This window comes from Ailuropoda melanoleuca, chromosome 8 (assembly GCF_002007445.2).
Source record: "Ailuropoda melanoleuca isolate Jingjing chromosome 8, ASM200744v2, whole genome shotgun sequence".
NCBI lineage: Eukaryota > Metazoa > Chordata > Mammalia > Carnivora > Ursidae > Ailuropoda > Ailuropoda melanoleuca.
The window spans coordinates 53,840,251-53,865,928 of NC_048225.1; the positions used below are offsets into that span (position 1 = coordinate 53,840,251).

A 25,678-nucleotide genomic window follows, 5' to 3' on the forward strand; every position below is an offset into this window, starting at 1 on the left:
TGACAAATTATTCAACTTTTGTGCATCGATTTCCTCATCTATAAAATGGACATAATAATAGCACCCACTTCTTAGGACTGTTGTGAGCATCAGTGAGTGAATACATGTCAAGCACTTGGAACACTGGCTGCCACAAAGTACTGAGTGTCATAACTGTTATCCCTCGAAAGCTAGCAGTTCTTCACATACGGGTTCGCACAGGTTTCGGAGTAAAACAGCCTAAAAACAAAAGGAATCTATCATAGCAAGACTGTTAGCACTTGCTGCTCTGTTTCTTCCATCAAGACTATGACTCCATTTTTTCACATCTTCTTTCCTTTTATTGAAAAAAATTTTAGAAAATGGCAGTTAATAAAGGGCACGAACAAATCAACAGGGATATACTAGTGGAAAACATAGACAGTATAAAATTAAAAATGCCACTGGCTTCTTTAATTGGTTAAGAGCACAAAATGTAACAGGCAGAAGGTCTGTTTTAAACAAATTAAAAAGCTGTGTTTTTTTCCAATTATTCCCAGGTCAGATATACACACACACAAAAATGGTGTGTGAAGGAAAGCTGTCATACACAAGAAGTTGTATCCTGAATTAAGGGAAACAGCTGTTGAAATAGGAATTAACACAATACAGTAAGCAACAGGTTAACAATTTTAAAAACTGAGTCTTCAAATGTTGCATGGCACAAAGCTATACGATATAAAGTACTGCTAGGTATGAAGGAGGAAGTCTGTATGGCTGCTAGCAAAAATGCTTTTCCAGAAAAGCAAAGCAAAACAACGCAATCAGCAGACCAAGGCTAAAGCCCGATATCAGAGCTACAACTTCTCATATCTGAATTAGAAAACCCTATTTATCAAGAAAGGACTAAAATTTCAGGACAGAACAGGGACATTTTTAACATATCTTACTTTATCCTTTTTAAGTTCTGTTTCCTTCTCCCTTACCCCGAAATTCAGCATGATCCAGCAATGATGGCTGCTTTTAGAATTGGCTATTTTATTTTTCTTTCTGTGGCAAGACTGTCATGGAGCCTGGATATTTCAGGCTCGTATGCATCCATGACCAGTGTCCCGCTGTGGTCAAAAAACTTAGCAATGGATTTGGTGAACTCGGCCTCTCGCTGCTGCTTTGTTCTTCCACTGATGAAGGTCAACTTCAGAGTGTATTTGTCATCGAACCTAAGCAAAGATAATAAATAAAAAACCGAACAGAGAGATTCAACTAGTAACACTAGAGCATCAAGTGTTTTTGAAGAATAGGGCTGAGCTGGCTACTGGTGATACGGGTAACACACAGGTCTATCCTTAAAAAAAAAATCCAGGGGTTCCTAATTGCCTTCAAGACACACGTTCTGATTCATAGGTATTGTCATGTCTGCCTTATTTACTGTGTACCTCCTTTACCTTGTCAGAGACTGTTAAGTTATATGGACCACCTTCTCTTACCTCTGAACTTTACACTTGTTACGCTAAAGTGGTCTGCCTAGTAGACACTTCTCTCTAATCTCACCTGACTAGTTCCCATTTGTTAATATCAGGGCATAAACTTTTCTGGGATACCCTTCCCAAACTGGGTCAGATGTCTCTCCTTTGTCATACACTGCACCGCCGCCCACTGTCAACTCATATGCCAGGTCTAATGCTAGGCTCCCAGGCTGTCAATCAAATTAGCTACTGAAATGATGTTTATGTATCTGTGATTTTCACTAAACTCAGAGATTCCTGAGGACAAGAATTGGTATTACTTGTTTTCTATTCCTAGCTTGGCTCTTGGTAGACAATCAAATTTTTATGAATAAATGAAGAACCTTTGTTTTCCACAGTTGTTCACCAATTCCAGGCTGCTGAGTCCTTGTTCCCTGTAATCAATCTAGTTCCAGGTTCTACCCCTTTTCCAGGCCAGAGATTTCTTTTACTACATGAATTCCAGAGATTCTTTACCTATGCCTTAAGGTATCTCGAAGGCCTTTGCTACCTCCAACCATTCAAGACGGTTTATAAAAATCAACCTCTGGCAGGCTAATGTTCCTCCCCCTGACTGTGACCTGTTTGTTTCTGTCTCCATTTAATTAGGGCACATTCGGTGGTTTGTCAAGCTGTTACTACCTTTAGAGGAAGCAACTGCTGGAGCCTCTGTTTCTGCACGTGTAAAACAGGAAAACTACCACCTAGTTCTCAGGATCACTGTCATGGTTAAAACAATGCCTATTATTAACCAGTGCTCAAAAAATCATAGCTCAATAAATTACTGTCTAAGAAATAACAAGTGCTGGTAAGGATGTGGAGAAAAAGGAACATTCTGGACTGCTGGTGGGAATTTAAATTGGTGCAGCCACTCTGGAAAACAGTATGTAAGTTCTTCAAACAATTAAAAACAGAATTACCATATGATCTAGTAATTCCACTACTGGGTATTTACCCAAAGAAAACGAAAACGCTAATTTGAAAAGATACATATACCCCTATATTTACTGCAGCATTATTTACAATAGCCAAGATATGGAAGCAGTGTCAACTCAGAAACTGTGTCCATCAATAAATTAATAAAAAAGGTGTGACATATACACAATGAAATATTACACAGTCACAAAAAGGGATGAGATTTTGTCATTTGTGACAGACAACATGGATGGACCTAGAGAGTATTCTGCTAAATTAAATAAGCCAGAGAAAGATAAATACCACATCATCTCATTATATGTGGAGTCTAAAAAACAAAACAAATGAATTAACAAACAAAAAGCAGAATCAGACCTGTAAATACACAAACAAACTGATGGTTGTCAGAGAGGAGGTGGCTGGGGGGATGGGCAAAATGGGTGAAGGGGAGTGGGAGATACAAGCTTCTAGTTACAGAATGAATATGTCACCGGGGTAAAACATAGGGAGTACAGTCAATGTACTGTAACAGCACTGCACGGGGACAGATGGTAGCCACACTTGTGGTGAGCTAACTACAAAGCTGCTAAATCACAACGTTGTACACCTGAAATTAATGTAACAACATGTGTCAACCATATTAAAAAAAAAAAAATTTTGTTGTCTAGCCAGTTATTCCCAACCTGGATAGCTATGAGTGAAAGTCCTTAAACTATTTTCAACACCTCAAAATTTTTCTCAAACTCCAGCCAACTGCTGTTAATCGATTTCATAGTAATCTCGGAACTTTTAGGCCTAGTTCCACTGGCAGTTCCATGGTTCTGATGGTAGGATATGATCTGATGATTTGTGATCTGATGCACTTTAATTAGTATTTATTTTCTATTATGTAGTATACAACTTATATTAATTACACAACATATAATTATTACATCTAAAGTATCTTCAGAAAAATATAATAACATATTATTATAAAATAATTATATAATATTTATTCAGTCCTAACTATACATGTCAGGCAGTTTCAGATGCTAAGGATATACAGCAGTGAATATAAGAGATAAAACTCTCCCTTTTGAGACTTTTACTTTAGTGTATATGAAAGAACCAATAATAAAATACAAAATATGAGGTTTTTAATACAGTAGGCAGGAAAGGGTTCACTAAGCAGATATTTGAGCAGAGCCCTAAAGAAGAGAAGAGCAAGCTATCTGGAAAAAGAATAATCCAAGCAGAGTTCACAGCAAATGCAATGGCCCTACGGCAATTACACGTGTGGAACGTCTGAAGAACGGAATGCTATGAGAGAGGAGGAAGCCACGGGGGATAAGGGGTGTATGCGTTATGTGTGTGGGGTGCAGAGAACAGACGAGTATGGACTTCTAAGCTAGGCTTAGGATTTAGATTTTTCTCAGAGTGACAGGGTTTGGAGCGGAGAACTGAGCTGATCTGCCTTCCGTTCTAAAAAGATCACTCTGCCTGCTGTACTGGAAATAGACTATGAGCAGGGAGAGCAGCTGTGGAGCAGCTCATCCTCCATGAGGACATTATTACAGTAACCTAACTGAGAGCTGAGGTAGCAGAAGAGATGCAAGTGGTCAGACTGATATATTTAGAAGGCAGAGCTGATGGGATTTGCTGACAGACTACTGGAAAGACTGAGAGAGAGGAGTCGAAATGACTGAGCTCCGGCCTGAGTAACTAGAAGGATAAAAGTGCCATTTATTGAGATGGGGAAAACTGGGGGGAATGCAGGTTTGGATGAGGGACAGCAGAGTCAGCTTTTGAATATATTCATTTTGAAATGCTTATTAGGATCCAATGTCAAACAGGAAACTGGAATACACCTGGAAGCTCAGGACAGAGGTCTAGGATGAAAATACAGACTCAGAGATCTTCATCATATAGATGGTACTTAAAGTCTTGAAAGTCTACATAAGATTACACCTAGAGAGTGAATATAGATAGAGAAGAGGTGCTAGGAACAAGCACCAGTGGCATTTCAAATTTAGAGGCATCACAAAGGAGACTAAAAAGTAGACGTTAAGAAGAAAATTAGAAGATTATGGTATCTTAAGAGCACCTCGGTGGCTCAGTTGTTAAGCATCTGCCTTCGGCTCAGGGCGAGATCCCGGGGTCCTGGAAACGAGCCCCGCATTGGGCTCCCTGCTCCACTGGGAGCCTGCTTCTTCCTCTCCCACTCCCCCTGCTTGTGTTCCCTCTCTCACTGGCTGTCTCTCTGTCAAATAAATAAATAAAATCTTAAAAAAAAGAAAAAGATTATGGTATCTTAGAAATCTAGTTTAAAAAAAAGACAAGTATAACAAAGAGCAAGTGATCCATTATCAAATGCTGGTCGAGTAAGATGAGAAAAGAGAAATAACGACAAGCAGATCCAAGTGATAGTGAGAGAAGAAAAGGGGGTAGGGAAATAAGACTATGTGAGAATAACAGGAACAAAACCAATATTTTTTTAGATGGGAGAAATGACAGCACGTCTGTATGCCACAAGGAATGATCCAGCAGAGAAGGAAACATCAAATAAATGAGAAGGGAGAGAATCTAGTAGACAAATGGACAGAAGGCTGTAGCTAGGAAGTCAGGAAGAAACAGACTCTGAAGAGCACTGCAAGTAGGTAACGGTGGGAGACTTCTGCCTACTTCGATCTTCTCAGCAACAAAAGAAGCTGAGAATAAAGATGGGAGAGGAGGGTAGGTTTGAGGACAGAGGAGAAGGTATGAAAGATGTTCTAGGACAGTGAGAGTAACTAGACTACAGAAATGCCATGGAATCTAAATTGGGTAAGGAAGAAATGAGACAATGAAGGAGAAAAGGGACAATGAAAAGTTGAAAGGCTCTGTGGATCCAAGATGCCATTAGCGCTGAAGAACCACTGGACAAGAGAACCAAAAAAAGGGAAGCAATTATCAGAGAGTGGGATACTCCAAACTGAAATTATTGAAGGTAATTAGTTATCAGCAAAGTCTAGGATATGTCCAGGAAGTAAGTGTTTAAGACATGGTAGAAAACAAGATGATCAGAGGAGAAGCCAGAGAACTGGAATCCATCATCTATATGGATAATGAAATCACCAAGACTTCCAAAAGGAGCTATGTTAGAGAGAGTGCCAATGAGCCAGGAGCTATCTTCAAAGAAAGACAAGTGAATCTGTATTTAACTGCAAGGGAAAGGAACGGGGATGGCATATTTCCTCGCCACAGGAACAATGATGTGGCAGCTGGTAAAAATCAGCAAGAACGAGGAAAAATCAGAATCCTTGTACACTGCTAGGGGGATTGAAAATGGTGCAGCTGTTTTGGAAGACAGTCTGGCAACTCCTCAAGCAATTAAAAAGAGTTACCATATGGGGCACCTGGGTGGCTCAGGCAGTTAAGCACCCACCTCTTGATTTTGGCTCAGGTCATGATTTCCAGGTCATGAGATCAAACCCCGTGTCAGGCTTCGCACTTGGCGCAGTCTGTTTGAGATTCTCTCTCCCTCTCCCTCGGTCCCTCCTCTTCTCCCCGTGTGTGTGTGTGTGTGTGTGTGTGTGTGTGTGTGTGTGTGTGCACTCTCTCTTTCTCTCTCTCAAATAAATAAATAAATCTTAAAAAAAAAAAAAAGAGTTACCATATGACGCAGCAATTCCTCTCCTAGGACATTAACTGAGAAATGAAAACGTACGTCCACACAAAAACTTGTATGTGATTATTTATAGTAACATTATTCACAACAGCCAAAAGGTTGAAACAACTCAAATGTCCATCAACTAATAAATGGACAAACAAAATGTGATATAGCCACGTAATGGAATATTTAGCATAAAAAGAAATGAAATATTGATACATGCCACACCATGGATGAACCTTGGAAACACCATGCTAAGTGAAAGAAGCCAGTCACAAAAGACCATATATTCTGATTCCATTCACATGAAATGTCCAGAACAGAGAATCTAGAGACGGAAAGTAGATCAGTGGTGACTTAAGACTGAGGAAATGGGGTGGGGGTTGGTGGATAGGGAGAGGATAGATAAAGGGTACCGGTTTCTTTTTGAGATGATGAAAATGTTCTAAAGTTGGCTGTGGTGATGGCTGCAGTATCTGTAAACACACTGGAAACCACTGACCTGTACACTTTGAGTGCACGAACTGTATGGTATATGACCTATACCTCAATAAAGCTGTTAAAAAAAAACACACCATGCAGGGGCACCTGGGTGGCTCAGTTGGTTAAGCGTCTGACTTTGGCGCAGGTCATGATTCTGGGCTCCTGGGATCGAGCCCCATGTTGGGCTCCCTGCTCAGGGGGGTTCCCTCTCCTCCCTGCTCCTTCTCTCGCTCTGCTCTCAAATATATAAAATCTTAAAAAAAAAATACACTGTGTGTATGAACGTACATATGAATGAAATGGAATGTATGAATGAAACTAAAGAAATCAAGATGTTGCTAGGGTCTAGAATTCTGCAACTCTGTTCTGGGGCCTGGCATGAGGTACAGATTCATGACGGCTGAGGTCAAAAGGCAGCTGGGAAACCTGCCAGGAGAACTAAGCTGGAAACCCAGAAGGACATTCTGTTCCTCCTCATAGGCATCTCCACAAGCTGGTAATGACAGAGGCTGTTTGGTGCTGATGTTATACTTACCTTTGTATATGTGCATAACTGTACCTGTAACTTAAGAGCCTACTATGTGCTAGGACCTATCCCATGTGTCTTTAGGATGGTAACTAAGAGCGTGAGGTCTGGACTCAGACGTGGGCTGGAACACCTGCTAGAACCCACCTTTGGGCTCTAGGACCCTGGAAGAATTAATTAAACCCTTTGGGTCTGTGTTCTTATCTATAAAATGGGTTATTCTAAGTTTAGAATGAGATAATGCACTTGGCATGATACCCAGTATAAGGTTAATGCTCCACAGACGTTTCCTATTTTTACATTTGGTATATATACAGCTGGTATATACCAGCTGGCCATCTTCCCAACAACTCTATGAGTCATTCTTGATCCAGTTGTGACTAAAGCTCAAACAGTTTACATGATATACTGGAAGACATACCGCCAGAGAGAGATGAACTGCAATTTAAACCCAGCTCTGGATACCTAAAAAGACCTCAGGTGTCATCTGTATGAAGTTATACCCACGGCTGGTCAGAAACACTGAAATATGCTTCTCTTGAGTTGCCCAGTTCTTTGCTGCAAAAATTCCTGAGTACACAGACTGCAGTCAAGATCACAGGAGACACAGAAGCAAATGGGGTTCTTCCATGATAACTCATTTCACACCTTTGGACCTCATAATTCTGTACTCTAATTGTTTCCATTTATTGGCCAGAGGGAGACTCTTTCTTCATCCTTCCACCAAAGTTGTTTCTTCCACAGTTTATCCTCAGAGCACTTCTGTGATAATACAATCTCAGAAGTACAATGCTAAGAAAAACCTTCTAGACCACTCACACCCCTTACTTAGTTTTACATGACCAGCACTATAATCTGCATGGAGTAAGCATATAATAAAATAGTCTGTTGTTGAAAATGACTCGACTCCCAAAGAAAATCCAACAGCAGGATTTAAGGATCTATGAGGATAGTCATACCTTTTGAGACTGGAGGACAGCTGCCAAATATCATCAGGATCCATTCCTGTAGGATCTTTCCTGTGGGCCACAAGAAAGATGCTCTTCTCCTTATATGAGGTATAAATGGTCAGGATCCCCATCATCACAAAATAGGTTCAGAATAAGTTAAGGAGAAAACACACAAACACGACACACACGAAAGAAATAACACAAACTGACAAGCAAGGGCTATGAAAACTTTCACAATGATAATCCTAGAGGAGATAGTTTCACCTTGCTGCAAAAATACTGAAAATTTAGCTATTTTACTTTTCATCCATCCATATATATATATTTAGTGTCTAGCACAGAGAAGTCATTACCATTATATGCAAAACTGATATGATGATAAAAATAGCAAGATCATGTTTTGCTTTAAAACAAATGAAATTTCATCATGGGAGTTCCCTTGGGAGGCCATATATTTGTAATAATGTTGCCCCTGGTTTAAACCTCTTTGGAACACCTTTGGGAACTGCCTCCAGAACCTACAGCATATTCTTTGGAACTGCCTTAACAGTGAAAAAATTCATACTGGGATGATTTATCTGATTGCTAAAGGGAGTCAAGGTGCCAATTCTGGGACTATAATTTGGGATCAATTTGCATAATACCATTTTTAATCAGGACCTGCTTTATTAAATGGTTCGCTAGAAGAAAAATCCCCATAGCACATTTTTCAGAAATATTTCAGGTAGTGGCAGCATTGTTAAGAAGAGTAAACTGCCTACCAGAATGATCTGTTTTAAATTAGTACAGTGCTGGCACATAGCAGACACTCAAAAATACTGTGTGGATATTAAGAATAAGGCAGTCCTATATATTCCAACGTGAAAAGACATCCAATATATTTTTTTAAGTTACAAAGAAAAGTGCAGTATGTCCAGATTGACTTAGGGAGAAGGTGGTGGGGACCACAAGAAAACTGTTACTATGAACAAGTAGAATTTTTATAATTATAGTAATAGTATAATAAAAATTCTTTGTATTTAGCTTTTTGAGAAATAATCAAGGTGGACAGGTAACAAACATGAATTTACTTTTATAAAAGGAGAGGGAAAAGGAAAGAATCTGAGAGCAGATTACATAACCAAACATTATAAAATGTCTCATTTAATCTTTTTAATTCTGAATGTGTATTGCCCATATTTGTAACTGAGTAGCATTTAAACAGTCTCCAGTAAGTTAAGTTCTTATTATCACAAGATTGCAAAACAGCTTGGATTTCAAACCCAGGTTCTCAAGCTCCAGAACAGGATTTAATTAAATCCATGTTACACAAGCCACACCTCTATCTCATGCTCAGGAACTCCCAGTCCAGCCCTTCAGCTTCAAGGAAACCTGAACCTCCAAAATCTGATCCTTCCCTAATATCCTGGAATGATCTTGAAGCAGACTATGTCTAGTGGGAACGTGGTAGGCTAGAAATGAGAACTTGGTCTCGCTATAATGTGTGTTTTGCTATTAGGCACTCTCACTCGGATTATAATGATCTCTATAATAACTAAACAGAATTAAAGATAAAATTACCACAATAAATCTCATATCTCAATAATAATTACTAACTAAAGTTACAGAGGCCCATAGTTCATAATGTTAAATTCTAACATTAGCGGGCCCTGGAATCAAAGTTTGTTTTTTGTAAGGAGCAGGGAGAATTATCAGTAGAGATTCTAATAAACAGTCACTAGAAAACAAACCTGAGCATAAATAAAGGATATGATATGACACACAAAGCCAAAACAGGCTTAGATTCTGGAAAGGGGTGCATATAATCCCAAATCAAAGCGACTATGGCAAAGAAACAGGAGATGGTACAGATGGTGAGGCGACCGTCAATCAGACCAAAATTCTCCACATATTTGTACTTTTCCAGAAGTACCTAGTAAAAAGAACAAGGAATCAAGCTCACAGGATTGCTTCCTTCCTAGTACCTGCTTTTATTCTTCATCTCCATGATAAAAGTTAAGAATCATATAAATTACCAATACCTCTCTCCAATCAGGATTTTACCACTCCAAGCAAAAAAAGAGTCAAGCTATTCACAATGATCCCAGAGAAAAAATTCATCAACTTTTTATACATTTTTTTAATCCTCAACATTTTCCCTGGGATGAAGCTAAAAGTGCCCCCCTTTCACTTTTTTCTTTTAAAAGGGGGGGGAGGGGCAGAGAGAGAGACTCTTAAGCAGGCTCCACACCCAGTGCAGAGCCCAACGTGAAGCCCAGTGTGAGGCCCCATCTCACAACCCTGAGATCATGACCTGAGCCAAAATGAAGAGTCAGATGCTTAACTGAGTGAGCCACCCAGGTGCCCCTCTTCCTTTTTTAAATACAGAGATGAATGTCCTATATTCACTCAACCCTTGGTTCTAGGCTAATTAACCCCAAAAACAACAGATCACCAGCTTTCTGGAATTCAAAAATTAGAAAATTTGACAGAAGCCTGAGGTAGCTAACATTTTAACACATGTTCCCCACATTTACTGTAAGGATTTCAGAAACTGCTTTATGGCTCAATTCCTAAAACTAACAACTACGGTCATTCCAAGTCAAAGAAAAAAAGATCCTGCAGACGTGTCATAAGCTATACATATGCTAACAGACTTCCCCCTCAAGAAAATACCTTTTTGGCAGAATCATCCAAAGAATTCTTCACAGCTGATCCATCCCATTTGTCAATTTTTACAGGCTTATCATCAATCTTCCACTGTAAAATAAAAAAGTTGTGCATCAAGAGGCATAGCATCTTACTAAAGTAAAACAAACTACTTCCTTTTTAAAAAAAAAGATTTTATTTATTTGACAGAGACAGAGAAAGAGAGAGCGTGCGCGTGCATAAGCAGGGGGAGCAGCAGAGGGAGAGGGAGAAGCAGGCTCTCCAATGAGCAGAGGGCCCGATGTGAAGCTCAAGCCCAGGACCCTGGGATCATGACCGGAGCTGAAGGCAGACACTTAACAACCGAGCCACCCAGGCGCCCCAAACGAGCTACTTCCTTAAGTGTTTAAACGCCTGCCCCCCCACACACACACCCAGGCCCAAAATGGTGTCACTTAGGTTAAGACCTCAAGTCAGTAAACTAGGACCTAGTACCTAACCTAAATGTAGTTTCAACCCCCAAGAAATATATCCTTTAACCAGTCAACAGAGGAATTTCCAGGCCAGCACTAGGAAATGTACTGATAGGCCCCTTCCATTCCTTAAAACAATGGCTTCTTCGCTAATAATTTCCTTCTTTCTACTCCCTCTCTAGCTTTAAAAATCTTTCCATTTCTGCAGCCTTTTGGAGCTTCCCTCTACTTGCTGGAGGGGTGCTGCCCAATTCATGAGTCTACTATTAAAGCCAATTAGATCTTTAAAATGTACTTGGTTGAATTTTTACTTAACAAGAGCATCTTCAAGTATACGTACATTTACTCCTTGTCCTCTGATGTTGGACAGCTAAGACAAACACTTAAAAAGGAAGTTGAAGGAGACTAGGTCACTGGAACAGGTGGTACGCATATGATGCTGCCAGTCTCCGTGCTGGAAAGCTGAATCTATGAGCCCCAAACCAGAACATTTATCTGGGGTACAGAGACAACAGGGTGAACTCACACATTCCATCCTCATTTTACCCAAATGTGGGAACATCCTTTCATTCTATGACCACAAAACTTAGATAATTTACATCCATGAACTTTGAGACACTAAAATAACAAGGAAGGTCTCCTTTAATACATCTTTGTCAGCTAACAACTTTTATATTTTACCAGCTAACAACTTTTATATTTTATATATATTAACTGTAGGAAAAGAGCAAATCCAGTGTAGTCTGTTGGAAAGAACATTTTGAATTAAAAATCAAGTCCTATTATCAGTTAGTTATATGATTTTGGACAAACCCCATTTCAATTTCCCTCATCTAGAGAGGTACAGAAAGGTTCCCCAATACTGTGGTAGTTAGAATCAAGTGACTGTTTCACACATCGTTGGTAGAAATTCAAAATGGTACAACACATACTAAGACAATTCAGCATCTTGGATTCCACTTCTGGGAATTTTTCCGTATCTGCATATACATGAACATACAAGGCCACTCACTGCAGCAGTGTTTTTAATAGGAAAAAGTAACTCAAATACTCGACTATAGGAGACTGGTTAAACAAACTGGTGCACCCAGATATTCTGAGAAAGTCGAGGGACATGGGTGGGACACACTTCTCAATGTATGCCTTTTTTGATTTTTATTTTTTTCAAAGCACTTTACATTTAATTAAAAAGAATGCCTTTTAAATTTTTAAACACGTGAACATTTTATATAGTAAGAAATGTTCCCAAATGCAAATGATTACACGAACGTAGCTTAAGTGGAACAGGGTACTACAAATAATCTGATAAACCTGTCTTTTATAGATCATAATGCTCAACTCCTAATTTTTTATATCAAGTGAACAAATACCATATTTCATAAAATTTACAAACCAGCAGGCAATCCAAAATTCACTTGGCTTGAGAATGGATTTTACCTAAAGACAGAGAAGAGAAATTCGTATTTATCTTTCTGATTGAGTGCAAGATCAGAGATACTGTATACAAGAAATAAGGAGACAGAATAAATACCTGTAAAAAGTAATTGAGAAGATAATAAAGGAATGTAGAAATAGAATTTATCAAACTTGCCTTTTTAAAAATTGGGATCCTATATACTATTACGCAAAAAAGAAAAACTGTTCTGTGAATTTTGTTGAGCGACAAAACATGAATTACAACAGTCATATTTCAAGTGATTAAAAAGTCAATCAAGGTTTTTTCCCTTTCATGTATCATAAAAACAAGAATTTTCTTTGAGAAAATTACTCGTGGCAGCATACTATAATATTGATTCCTCCTACAAATCAAACTTGACACCTAATTTTAAAAATACAGATTGAACCAAGAAGGAATTAATAGGCTTTCTACTAAATAGCTCACTTACACTTTGTTAAGTAAATTCCATTTTGATAACAGCAAGCAAAAGAAACTTGTACAGCCACAATCCACAATTCAAATTATTTGTGAAACAAACTCATTAAAAAATTTTGGAGTCATTCCAAAAAGAAAAATCATATTCTCATAGACACTCAAGCTGCACATTACTACCAGCAGGGCATTACAGAAAAGAAACTTGCCTTTACAATTCAAGAGGTTAATTTCTTAGCAACTTTGGGGGATTAACACAGAAGAAGCCATTACGGCAGGTGCTGAAATAGGTCTAACTCCACCTCCACAGTCTGGTACCTAGAAGCAATCTTCAGTAAGTGGCACAGGAATATTTCTACTGACTCCCAAAAAATTTTATAATACGATTTCTGAAGAGGTGGGAGCATCATCCATTTCAGGTGCATGAAAAAACCTTTAGCCTATTTCAGAGGAAACAGCGTCTCTGATGTAGTCCAGAGACATCTGGAAAAAGGGCAGGAGGGTGCACATTAAGCGCTTATTTTTCTGATTTATTTTCTGTCATTCTCAAAACTGCTCATCAACTAAAATGTATGCTACTCTTCTATTTTCTCTCTACTGCTATTCAGGGCATTTTAGAAACTTTTTTCTCTCACTCTTATCTTCCTTAAGTGCAAATTGCTTTCCTCTTGTAATAAAAAGGGAAAGCAAAGGCTGGCTTCTTTCATGTGGGACCTCACAGTATAAATTACAAAGAAAGGCTCCGTGCAGAAAAGAGGTAATACAGGCGTGAGACTGCCCTCCCTAGAAAGGCCTGTTACAAAGGCTGGTACTGGAAAGTTGGCTGGTAAACAGTCTCCTACACTGATATAAAACTTTCCCTAAGTGATAAGAGTGGCTCATTGTGCTTATTAAACTGTTTGTATAAATAATGTGGTTTATGTTAAATACCAGTTTTCTTTCTAGGAGTCTGGAATTTGGGCACAGACTAGGCAGAGGGTGCATACTTAACCAGCCCCCAGTAAAAAACCTGGGCACTGGGTTTCTAATGAGCCTCTTCGGCAGACAACACTCCACATGTACTGTCAGATCACTGTTGCCGGAGGAATTAAGCACACCTTATGGAACTCCACTGGGAGAAGACTCTTGGAGTCTTGCACTTGGTTTCCTCCAGACTTCCATCCTATGCATCTTTTTCCTATGCTGAAATAAACCTTGCCCACAAGTACAACTACCCACTGCGTCCTGTGAGTCCTTCTAGTCAATCACTGAATGAAGTAGTCTTGGGGATCCCTGATACAGGCAATATTGCCAATTAAGATATAGCAGATGCTGTAACTTCACACAGCTCCTCTTTCCCACATTCCCTCCTGCATATTACAGATACATGTATACTGGGCCCAATCAACAATCACAGGTATTAACTTTAAGACCATTGCTACTGTCAACCCCATTTCCCAGAAAAAGACACTACTTTTATCTCCTTTTGATTTGTTAAAATATACTCATCTCTATAAAAAATGTTTACATTGTGATTTCTTAATTTTTCAGTTTTTGGCATTAAATCTATTGACGTCTCACATGAAAGAGGAAATTTAGCCATTTCATCCCCCGCCACACACACATTAATTTTTCCTGCTCCTCCTCCACCATCTTGTTAATACAGTCATAGCAGATCACTAGTGATGTGGCCTTATATCAATAGCTTAATTTTGGCTAGATCATTATTCAAACTGTACATTATGACTATAAATGCTATTCACAGATGAATCGTGTAGCATACTAGGATTACTTTTTCTTTCCTGATAGCTTTTGTTTTTCTTGGAGCTACTGTTGTTTCGGTTGTTGTTTTTAATCAATGTATCTATCACCAGTATAGTTTTGAATTCTCTCCCAATTGTTTAAATCTCCTCTCAATATGTGCAAAAGTATTCAGCATTCTGTGAATTTCATCTTTTTAGAGAAATTGGTCTTGGAACCTCCTGACCTGCTTTCATCTGGGTGGACTGCTTTCTAGGCCTGCTGTATAGCTGTCACCCTGGAATTTCCCTTTACTACTACTATTTACTATTTCCCTTAACCTCCTCAAGGTCTGGACCTCCTTTTCGTAGAAACCATGTTTTACTCTTTTCTTGGTTTACTACTCCCTTAATCTGGTGAACACATCATCTAGTGGCTTTCTTAAGGATGCACATGGGAAATAAATTTTGAGACTACATATCTGAAAATGTCTTTTTATTCTACCCTCACACTTAAGTAAGAGAAAAAAGTTCTCTTCAAAAATTTTCAAGTTTTAGGGGCGCCTGGGTGGCACAGCGGTTAAGCGTCTGCCTTCGGCTCAGGGCGTGATCCCGGCGTTATGGGATCGAGCCCCACATCAGGCTCCTCTGCTATGAGCCTGCTTCTTCCTCTCCCACTCCCCCTGCTTGTGTTCCCTCTCTCGCTGGCTGTCTCTATCTCTGTCAAATAAATAAATAAAATCTTTAAAAAAAAATTTTTTTCAAGTTTTATTCCATTGTCTCAACAGTTTGTGGGATTCCTAAAGCCATTCTGATTCCTGATCCTTCATACAATGCTTTTTCCCTTCTGGAAGAACTCACACAAAGTTCTTTATGATGTGTACCTAAAATTTCAAGATGATGTCCCTTCTGCAGGTCAATTCTCATCCACTGTTAAACTGTTAGTACCACTGTTAGGCCCTAAGCAGATCCTCAATCTGGAAACCAATGTCCTTCAAATTAGAAAACTAGCGTTCAAGAATTTTAAGTGTCACACAGCCAGTAAGTGAAGGCAACAAAATTACTTAGGGCTAAGTTACAAATACCTGGCTCACCATAAAACTGCCCTTCTTCAGGGACAGAAACTTATTTTTAACTTGTCTTAATCTCTGAACTCAACCGCAAGGCAGATTCTGTTTGTGGCCTTATTCTCAAAGACATACTATAATTCAAGCCAGAACCTAACTGAATTCAGACCGACTACAAACAGATGTAGGCAAACGCACTCTTTCCTCACCCAGTAAGGTGGGCCCTTATTATGCAAAGCAGCACAATATAGTGGTTAAAGGCTACAGCTTTGGAGTCCAACTACTTGTGTTTTAATTCTCACTTTTCCATTTAATGAATGATATTGGGCAAATAATTTAATCTTTCTACAGCCTCAGTTTGCTCAATTGTAAAATGAAGACGATAAAGATATCTATTTTACACGTTAGTATGAGGATTAATTACAGTAATTATAAGACACAGCAAAATGCCTAGTACGCAACAAGTACTTACTAAAAATTAGCTACTGTTGTTGCTATTAATTATGTAAAACTAATACACACACTGCATCATGGTTAACTGGATTTATATAACATCTCCCTCAGTAACAGGGAGTACACGTTTTACGTTCTCAGAATCAGGGACATAATACAGTGTCAACAGCTACTTACTAAAATGTCTGGACTCTAATAAAGAAAAAACAGAAGGAAAAGATTGCTAAAATGTTAATTTTCAAGTTTAAACTTAACAAATGTATACATAGCTGAAATAATCTCACTCAATTCTTGTCCACAAAATTTAAGGAAGGTATAACCATAGCTATTACTTACTGAGTGCAAAATCTGTCCTATATATTAAGCTAAATGTTTTATATACACCATCACCTTTAATCTTTATGAAAACCCTATTAAGAACAATTACCATCTGCTATAGACAAACATTTATGTCTCCCCTAAAGTTCAGATGTTGAAATTCTAATTTCAATGTAGATATATTAGGAGGTGGCCCTTAGGGAAGTAATTAGGTCGTGAGGGTACAGCCTTCAGGCAGAAGAGCTTGCTTCCACACTCTGCTTCCCACCACGTGAGCATACAAGAAGGCTGTCCACAAACAGAAGGGCCCTTACCAGAATCCAACCACACTGGCACCCTGCTCTCAGGCTTCCCAGGCTCCAGAACCATGAGAAATCAACTTTCAGTTGTTTAAGCTACCCAATCTATGGCATTTTTGATAAAGCAGCTCAAACTGACTAATATCCTCCTTTTACAGATGACACTAAGGGTTTAAGAAATTTGCACAAAGTGACAGCCAGGAAGCGGTAAAGCCAGGACTCAATTGAGTTTTCATGATTGCAAAACCCATTCTCTTTCTCACTATTCCACACTGCTTCCCACAAAGTACAAGGAAAGGAATTATCAGTCATCAAAAGCAAAAGCAAAAGACACAAATCCGTGAGGTGATAGCCATACAAAGTATCTTGATTCCTATTTAATAAGTTATAACAAAAAAATCTTAAAAAGATTTTAATCTTGAATATGCCAACGAAACCCACAGAACATATTTGAATTTTCCATTTCCCTCCCTTTAAAACACTGCAATTTACTGAAAATATAGCTTGGAAAGTCCTAAAGAGATCACTTCCCTGTTAGTACCAACATAAGATATAAAACACTTTATCAGACCAGCATACCTGCTGCCAGACCTAGATGGCTGATCAAGTTACAGAAAATACACATTCGATGGCTTTGACAGAACATTATAAAGACCCATTCCAGTTAAAGACTCATTTTAGTTACGAGTCTCTGCTGCAAATTTGAATAATAAAAAGTTCTACAAAGACATTTCACTGCAGATCTGGCATTAAGAACTCCACCTTCTAAGGACTTCGGAAGAATATTAAACACAATCCAGGTCTTGAGCATATGTAAGTAGTGCAGGAAGGCACTTTCTGAATTAACTGATTTGAGGATTACAGACTTTTCCTGTTCCCCATGCATCTTCTGGCCTTAAAGGCAAAAAAGGACAAAATCCTTGGTCATTAAGGGTATGTCCAGTAATACAAAATTGTCTTGTGTATGAAATAACAGCATGAACACTTCTATTTTCTTATTTTAATAGAAGTGAAAACAGAAGTTATGCAGTGATAAAGACCTCAATGAACTGCCTCATAAAGTTTCTTTGCTTGACAAAGGGCAGTAAGACTCAAAAGATTCAATTCGCACTGAAGAGATGAAGGCTACCAGAGGTGAGCAGTGCCAACAGGACCCTGCTCTGATTTAGAAAGAGCCGAGTATGGCTCTAGGAAAAACTAATACACTTTCTCTCTCCCTTCTTTGAAAGGGCTGTCCCAGTTTAGAAAGGGGATATAAGGGGCACCTGGGTACCGCAGTCGTTAAGCGTCAGCCTTCGGCTCAGGGCGTGATCCCGGCGTTCCTGAATCGAGTCCCACCCACATTGAGTCCCACATCGGGCTCCTCCGCTGGGAGCCTGCTTCTTCCTCTCCCACTCCCCTGCTGTGTTCCCTCTCTCGCTGGCTGTCTCTCTCTCACATAAATAAAAAATCTTTAAAAAAAAAAAGGGGGGGATATAAGCTGCAAAAGAGGAAAAGTAATAGGAGATGAGGCACTTGACAGATGGAATATATCCTGGATAATCTTATTTACTATGCTAAGGGGCCTGGACTTTATTCTGAAGCAAGCAATAAAGATATTTCAAGCAGAGGAACAACACAATCAAAATAATGTGTTGTTTTTTTTTAGAACCATTTTTAGCAGCAACCTGGTAGATGGTCTAGAGGGGAGTAACAATGGAGATAAATACATCAGATGGGGACTGATTTAGATGCGGGGCCTGAATAAGAGCAGCAGCAAGGGGATAAAAAATTCAGGCTCAGATAGCTGAGCTATCATGTCATTTTCCAAGAAAAGGCACACAGATGCAAAGAGGAGAAATACCCATTTGTATATGCTGAGTCTGAGATGTTTAAACTCTATAGTTATATTGATTTCAGAATTTTCTAAACCAAAATAGGGAGATTATAAAAACTGATAGCAGACTTGAAAGGTGAGATTACTATTTCAGATGGAAATATGGATCCCTACCACCCATATGCACACATTCAAAATAAGAAAAAAGATGTTCAATCTAGGGAGAAGATAATGTCTGTCTTGAGAATGGGTATTATCACCAAATTTAGATCCTAACTCAGAAATATCATGATATTTCAAAGAGCTCTTGGCAACATACTTAATTTTCAATCTTTTTTTTTTTTTTAAATAAAAATGACCAAGAAATAGTGCAAAGAAAATTACTCAATAGTGGCTTATTAGCAGCTACATTTATCTGGAGTGAAGTTAGAAGTTAGAAATTACCATGTGTTAATTCTGAGTGGCAACACCAGAGAAACGAGGTAAGTAGACTGGCTCTGGCTATTGAAGTCTAATATACCTATTAGATATCCATGCGGACAGGGCAAGAAGGCAGTTGGACATAAAAGTCTGAGGCTCAAAGGACAGGTCCAGGTTGAAAATTCAAATGTGGAAGTCATCGATTTACAGATGGTACTTAAGCCATGACACTGGTATCTCCTTAGGATGAGTGTAGATAGAGGAGAGGGGTTTGCCAATATTTACAGGTCAGGAAGAAAACAAAATAGTGACAATAAAGACAGAGGCCAACGAAGGAGGAGGAAAACCAGGGGCAAATGATCTTCTAGAAGCCACATAAAAAAACATTTCAAGAAAGAAGTGATCAGTGAGTCAAATACCACTGAAGAAAGTTCAAGTAATACAAAAAACTATTACTGAAACTTGACAAAACAGAGATCAGAGCAGAGAAATGGTGCAGGCAACAGCTAAAAAAGGGACCTGAGCAGATGGAGATTGTTAACATCTGTGATATTACTATGTTACATAATCATGAATGGTTAAGAAAATAATAATTTGAAGCTTTAGAGGTTACTTCAAAAACACTGTAAAGACAAAAAGAAATGAGTTTTTAAAACTGAGATATAATCCACATACCATAAAATTTACCATTTAAAAATGTACAATTCAGTGGTTTTTATTATTTTCACAAGGTTATAAAACCATCATCATTAACTCTAGAATATTTTCATCACCCTAAAAACCAACGCCATAACCATAAGAAGTCATTCCCGATCCCCTGCCCCCAGCAACCACTAATCTACTTTCTGGGCACTTGGGTTGCTTCTACCTTTCGGTTATTGTGAATGCTGCTGCTATAATCATTTGTGGTCAAGTTTTTATGTATAGACATACATTTTCAATTCTCTTATGTTTATACCCAGGAGTGCAATGTGCTAAGTCATATGGTAATTCTTTGTGTAACTTTCTGAGGAACTGATAAACTGTTTTCCCAAGGTGGCTGCATCACTTTACGTTCCCACCAGAAATGTAGAAGGGTTCCAATTTCTCCACATCCTCACTAACAATGGTTATTCTTCTTTTCTTTTTAAAATTATTATAATAGCCATCCCAGTGGTATCTCACTGTGGTTTTGATTTGCATTTCTCTAATGACAAATGATGCTGAGCATCTTTTCATGTGTTTATTGGTCATCTATATATCTTCGTATGGAGAAATGTCATTCAAATCCTTTATTCTTTTAAAAATTAGTTTGCCTTGGGGCACCTGGTTGGCTCAGTTGGTTAAGCATTCAACTCTGATTTCAGCTCCGGTCTTGATCTCAGGGTCATGAGTTCAAGCCCTTGCACTGGACTCCACACTGGCCATGAAGTATACTTAAAAAAAAATTTTTTTTTTTAGTCAGTCTGTCTTCTTATTATTGGGTTGTAAGATTCTCTGTATTGTCTAGATACTAGACACTTACCAGAAATATGATTTGCAAATATTTTCTCTCATTCTATGGACTATCTTTTCACTTTCTTAATAGCGTCCTTTGACACAAGAGTTTTTAATTTTGATGAAGTAAAAAATGAATTTTGAGATATTATTAGTTTAGTTTGCAAAACAATGTTAAAAAACCAGTACCTTGTTTCCTTAAACACATACACGCACACAAACTACAGCAATGCCATAAAACTCTTCATATTCTTTGTCAGAGGTGGGTTAGGGTTCAGGCACACCACCCAGAAATCTGGCAAGCTAAGATACCACTGAAGAGAGCAAAACTCACATGACCTGTCCAAGGAAACATCGTTGATGGGTGACAAAGACAAAGCTTGAACCTAGGTCTTCCAACCTTAAAACAGATGCTCTTTGCACTACTGCAGTAGTTAGCACAAGGCCTGCTCCAGTATGAGGGGCAATGTACTAAGTAAGCTAAGAGCACTGGATTAAGAACTGAGAAGCCAGGTTCTGAACTGTAACTAACTCAATGTCTCATCTTGGGCAAATTGCTTCATCTTCCGCTCTTCAACTGTGTCCATGTTTATAAAATGAGGATGCTGGAACAGATGAATTTCAAAATCTCTTCATTATATACATTTTAGAGAAACCACTATTGATTTAGCAGAAGAGTTACAAACCAAACAAAAACAAACAAAAAAGCCTTAATATTTCAGAACCAGAAAGAATTTAAAAAGTAATCTAAGATAGTTCTTAACCTGGAAGTAACTGTTAAAATGTAGAGGAAATAAATAAATAAATAGCCATGTGTAAAAACATGCAGCTATCCAGGCCCCACCTCCAGAGAATCTGATTCAGGTCTGGGATAAGGTCCAGAAATCTGTGTTTTTAACTAAAACCCCAATGGAGTCTGATGTCTTTATATGATGTCAGGAAAAAAAATGTATCCAAGGAAGCTGAAGCCCAGAATAACCAATTAGTTAGTAGTAGCTATACATATATATATATATATATATATATACACATACATATATATATGTGTGTGTGTATATATATACATATATATACATATATATATATGTGTGTATATATATATGTATATATATATAATTTTGTTAAGTGCCTACTATGTGCTAGACATAATGCCAGACACCTTTTAAGGTAAATATTATTCCCACTTTACAGATGAGGAAATCAAGATACAAAGAAATTTATGAACTTGCCTAAGAATACACATCTGCTAAATGGCAGAGCCAGGATTCAAAGCTGGGTACATAGGCTGGCTCCAGAGCCTGTGTTCTCAACTACTAAAACATAAAAGCTCTGCTTTACAATCAGGATGACAGTCCAGCCAGGACACAGAAATTAAGTTAAACAGGTACGAAGTTAAAGGGTCTGAATACTTTCTAAAAAACACAGTTTAATATCACATTTTTATAGCCAAAACAATTTGAATAGCCTAAACAAATCCAGCCAGGAGACAGAAATCCATGTACAAGGTTAAAAGGACTTGGATATAGTTCTGGAAAGCATGGTTTAATACCACATGTCAATTTTAATAGCTAAAACAATTAAGCAAGCAATTTTCTTTACAGCCTATTTGCTTTGATGTATTCTGGGCGAAATAACTTACTGCAATGATGTAAGTTATTCTGTGATGGAGGTTGGAAGATTACATTTGCATACCTATTTTTAAGATCTCAGGAAACTAGAATTGCTTTGTTCTCAAAGTCAGTTTCATAGGAGCAGAAATTCACATCTGCTTGGGGAAAGCTAGAAGCACAATGAAGCACATTTGCATCTCTTTATTACATTTCTTCATGGCAAGTGAAACTATAGTTGCAGGAAATAAAACATTCCCAAAAAATCAAGACAAATAAAATTAAAGAGATTGTAAGGTAACAGCCTCTCATTCCTGCAGAGCAAAAGCTTCTCTATTCATTCAGATCCTGCTCCCCTGAGCATAACATTTTCCCCATCTTCCCTTCCACAGTACCTTCAGTTTTCAGACAGTTAGGGGCACCATTCTCTAAGGCAGTTTCTGAAGACCGAGGGGGCAGATCGGACATTTTTTTTCTCTGCTAAATTTAATTCTGCAAGTACTTAATCCTGTGTTGATTGCCTCAGAGAACTGTAAGGACCTTGTATGGGAAACCGGACAAATACAAATTGGTAGAAAAATATAAGATGGTACGTCATATTAAGTGACAACTTAATTCTCATGCGTGATAAATGCTAGAGAATTCAGAGGAACAACTTGATGCAAAGCTGAAATGAAGTTTTCCAAGAAAAAGCACCTAAACAGATCTTATTTTCTATCCTCTAAGTCCCTCCTTTCTTGGTTAATTCTGTCAAGTGCTCCTTTGTGAGGACTTTCATCTACTGCTGCTACTCAAGTTGGGGATCTCATCACCTGGTCATTCTATTTTTTTTTTAAGATTTATTTATTCATTTATTTATTTGACAGAGAGAGAGAGAGAGAGACAGCCAGCGAGAGAGGGAACACAAGCAGGGGGAGTGGGAGAGGAAGAAGCAGGCTCCCAGCGGAGGAGCCTGATGTGGGGCTCAATCCCGTAACGCCGGGATCACGCCCTGAGCCGAAGGCAGACGCTTAATGACTGCGCCACCCAGGCGCCCCTGGTCATTCTATTTTTATAGCTGTTCACAAAGAACACTTCACCAATATTGTACAATTTAATATTCACAACAAGCCCATAATACATATGGGAACCTACATTATTTACATGAGGAAATTTAAGTTCAGTAACATCATGTAACTTATCCAAGGCCATGTGGATTTTAACGAGCTATACTAGAACTCAAACTTGTCTTTTTATAATAAACCCTATACACTAATATGGCGTAAGGCCTTGTTAGAAAGCTCTTAATTTATACCTCTCCAAACTAATTTTCTGAAAACCACTTTATATGGCCTCAAAAACTTTCAAAAGCTTCCTACTCCAAGCAATCCATGCCCTCTTCAATCTGATCCTACCTTCACGTCACTACAGGTCTCTTAGAGAACAGTCCAGTCAACTCACTACCTGAAACATCAGGCACCGTCTGCTCAAGCACATTCTTACCTAGTACACCATCCTTCTCTCCCAAAATAAGTTCCCGGCTCCACTCTCAGCCATGGGGTCTTCCCCTGGGGCCCCCAACCCCTTATCAATTAGATCTCAGGGATCATTCTCTCTCACATTTCAATTTCTGTAAAAAGCACACACCTGAATATACCAAATACTTTTAATATTTGGGGTACCTCTACGTCCTATAATCAGCTATACTGAGTACTTTCTGGCAGCAGGATTCTTGATTTTTCTCCTCTCCCATTGCACATGTGTATGTAACATGTGTTATATATATCATTCGTGTATATCACCTCTTATGATTCTCCCCAAAACCGTACTATTTCAGATGAAGGTAAGCTTAGTGAGGTTAACTGACTTGCCAGTCTTCATACAGTTTGAAAGTAGCAAAGCCTATAGCTTATGATCCTCAAATCCAGGTTCTTTCAATACAACGATGCCATATACTCTTCAGTAAGAATGCCCATGCTTAACGTTTGCTGGTGATGATCCAAAGGGAGGGAACAGCAAGAACAGTCAATGGGACAGGATGAGCATAGGCTGTTAGATGCTCATCAGCAGAAAGGCAGGACTTATGTATGAAAATAAACATCAATTCCCAATACTCTCACATGTTTTGGAGCACTTTACCATTCCAATCCCCAGAACTCGTTCCCCTCTCTTAAAAATGGTTAAAGAGTGTGAGAACCATGTGATTCAAAAACAATGACACCCCAAAACAGAGGCAAAAAGACCTGAATCTGAACCCCTCAATATGATCACATATTTGTTTCTTAGGCACCTATCATGCGTTAGGAACAAGGATGTCTGAAAGCCGCTTTCCATTACAGCAAAAAATCCTACTTACTATATTAATAGCCCCATGCTTAATATTTTTCATCAAACCCAGGGCCCTACAAGAGAGAACTGGAAGGGACTAAGGGTACTTTAGGCTGAGCCCCTCATTTTACAGATGAGGCAACAGACATAGGGAGAACAAGCATATTTCAAGGTCACACAGCTATTTAGAGGCAGAACCAGTACTAGGACCTACATCTCCATGCAACTGTTCTTCCAAAATGCTCTGCAAAGGGCAAGGAGGGCCAACCAAGGAATAGTTTTCCCTTTTTTCTTTTCCTTTAAGCCCTGTTGCTAGGACCACAATTTAAAAAAAAAAAAAGAAAAAAAAGAATGGATGGATGGGCGGAGAGGAAAAGAGGCTACCTAAAGCAGGCAGCAAGCTCATGAATCCAAGTCACTTACTGCACTTGGTGACAGGCATAGGAGTAAAAAGAGGGGGAAGGGTGAAGGGGGGGGAAATCTTAGAGGCTTCCTGTCAGCTCAGTAAGGTAAGTAAATACTCAAGTAAATTCAGTATTCGGAGTATCGTGATAAAACGCCTAGAAACTTCAGTAAGCAAAAAGTCAAGGAGCACTTGGAATCTGTAGCAGCACCCAGTGTGGTGGTCGTGGTGGAGAGTCTGGGGACTACTGACTTCGAACAGCTGCGTTCATTCCTTCGGACTTGTTTTCCCCGTCAGTGAAATGGGCACATCAACTGTGGCCCCCCGCCAGCACCTCCGAGGAAAAGTGACGGCTGCATTGAAATACAGGAATAATGAAATTATCCTAAGGAGCTGTTGTGGCCAGCGTTAAGGACCAGGCACACTACCGAGAAGAAAAGAAGGAAAAAGAGGAGAGAGCCAGGGTTCGAGGTGTGAAGAGACTGCGCTACAAGCGCCGATAGGGTTCCGAGGGTGGGCCAGACGAGGACTACCCACTAAGAAGCCACAGAAGAAAAGGGGGGCGGGGATGGGGAGGTGGGCTCGCCGCCTCCCAGGCCTCCCCAGGTTTCGGCTGTTCCCAAGAACCGGCTCCTCACCTTGTCCAACAAGCCGCTGCGGCCACTGCCTGTCCCGCAGTTGGGACCACCGCCGGCCCCACTACTGCCTCCGCCACCACCAGTCCTCCCGCCCTGTGCAGACGCCGCCGCCATCTTGTCTGCCACTGCGTCTCCCTCCCCTCCTACTTGTCCGAAGCCGATTGGCTGAAGCTGACTGCGTGACGCGCCGCCCGGAGTCCGTCGGGATCCGTAGTTCGAG

General features: G+C 39.2%; 1 protein-coding gene across 1 annotated transcript; it reads right to left on the reverse strand.

Moving 5' to 3' along the window:
- Positions 1 to 297: 297 nt before the first annotated feature.
- SPCS2 (signal peptidase complex subunit 2) lies at positions 298 to 25,572 on the reverse strand. Its single transcript, XM_034666345.1, has 5 exons — positions 25,459 to 25,572; positions 10,621 to 10,704; positions 9,717 to 9,877; positions 7,975 to 8,109; positions 298 to 1,178 (listed from the first exon to the last, which is right to left on the reverse strand). Exons 1-5 carry the CDS (start codon positions 25,570 to 25,572, stop codon positions 992 to 994), a joined length of 681 nt encoding a protein of 226 aa, XP_034522236.1. The 3' UTR covers positions 298 to 991.
- Positions 25,573 to 25,678: the final 106 nt, after the last annotated feature.

Bases quoted from the DNA above. Each gene is read 5' to 3' on its own strand.
- SPCS2 (XM_034666345.1), bottom strand. From the start codon at position 25,572: ATGGCGGCGGCGTCTGCACAGGGCGGGAGGACTGGTGGTGGCGGAGGC. The intron at 10,705-25,458 runs GTGAGGAGCCGG...TTTATTTTACAG, and splicing joins GCAGCGGCTTGTTGGACAAG to TGGAAGATTGATGATAAGCC. The intron at 8,110-9,716 runs ATATCCTTTATT...CTTATTCTGAAC, and splicing joins TTGGCTTTGTGTGTCATATC to CTATTTTGTGATGATGGGGA.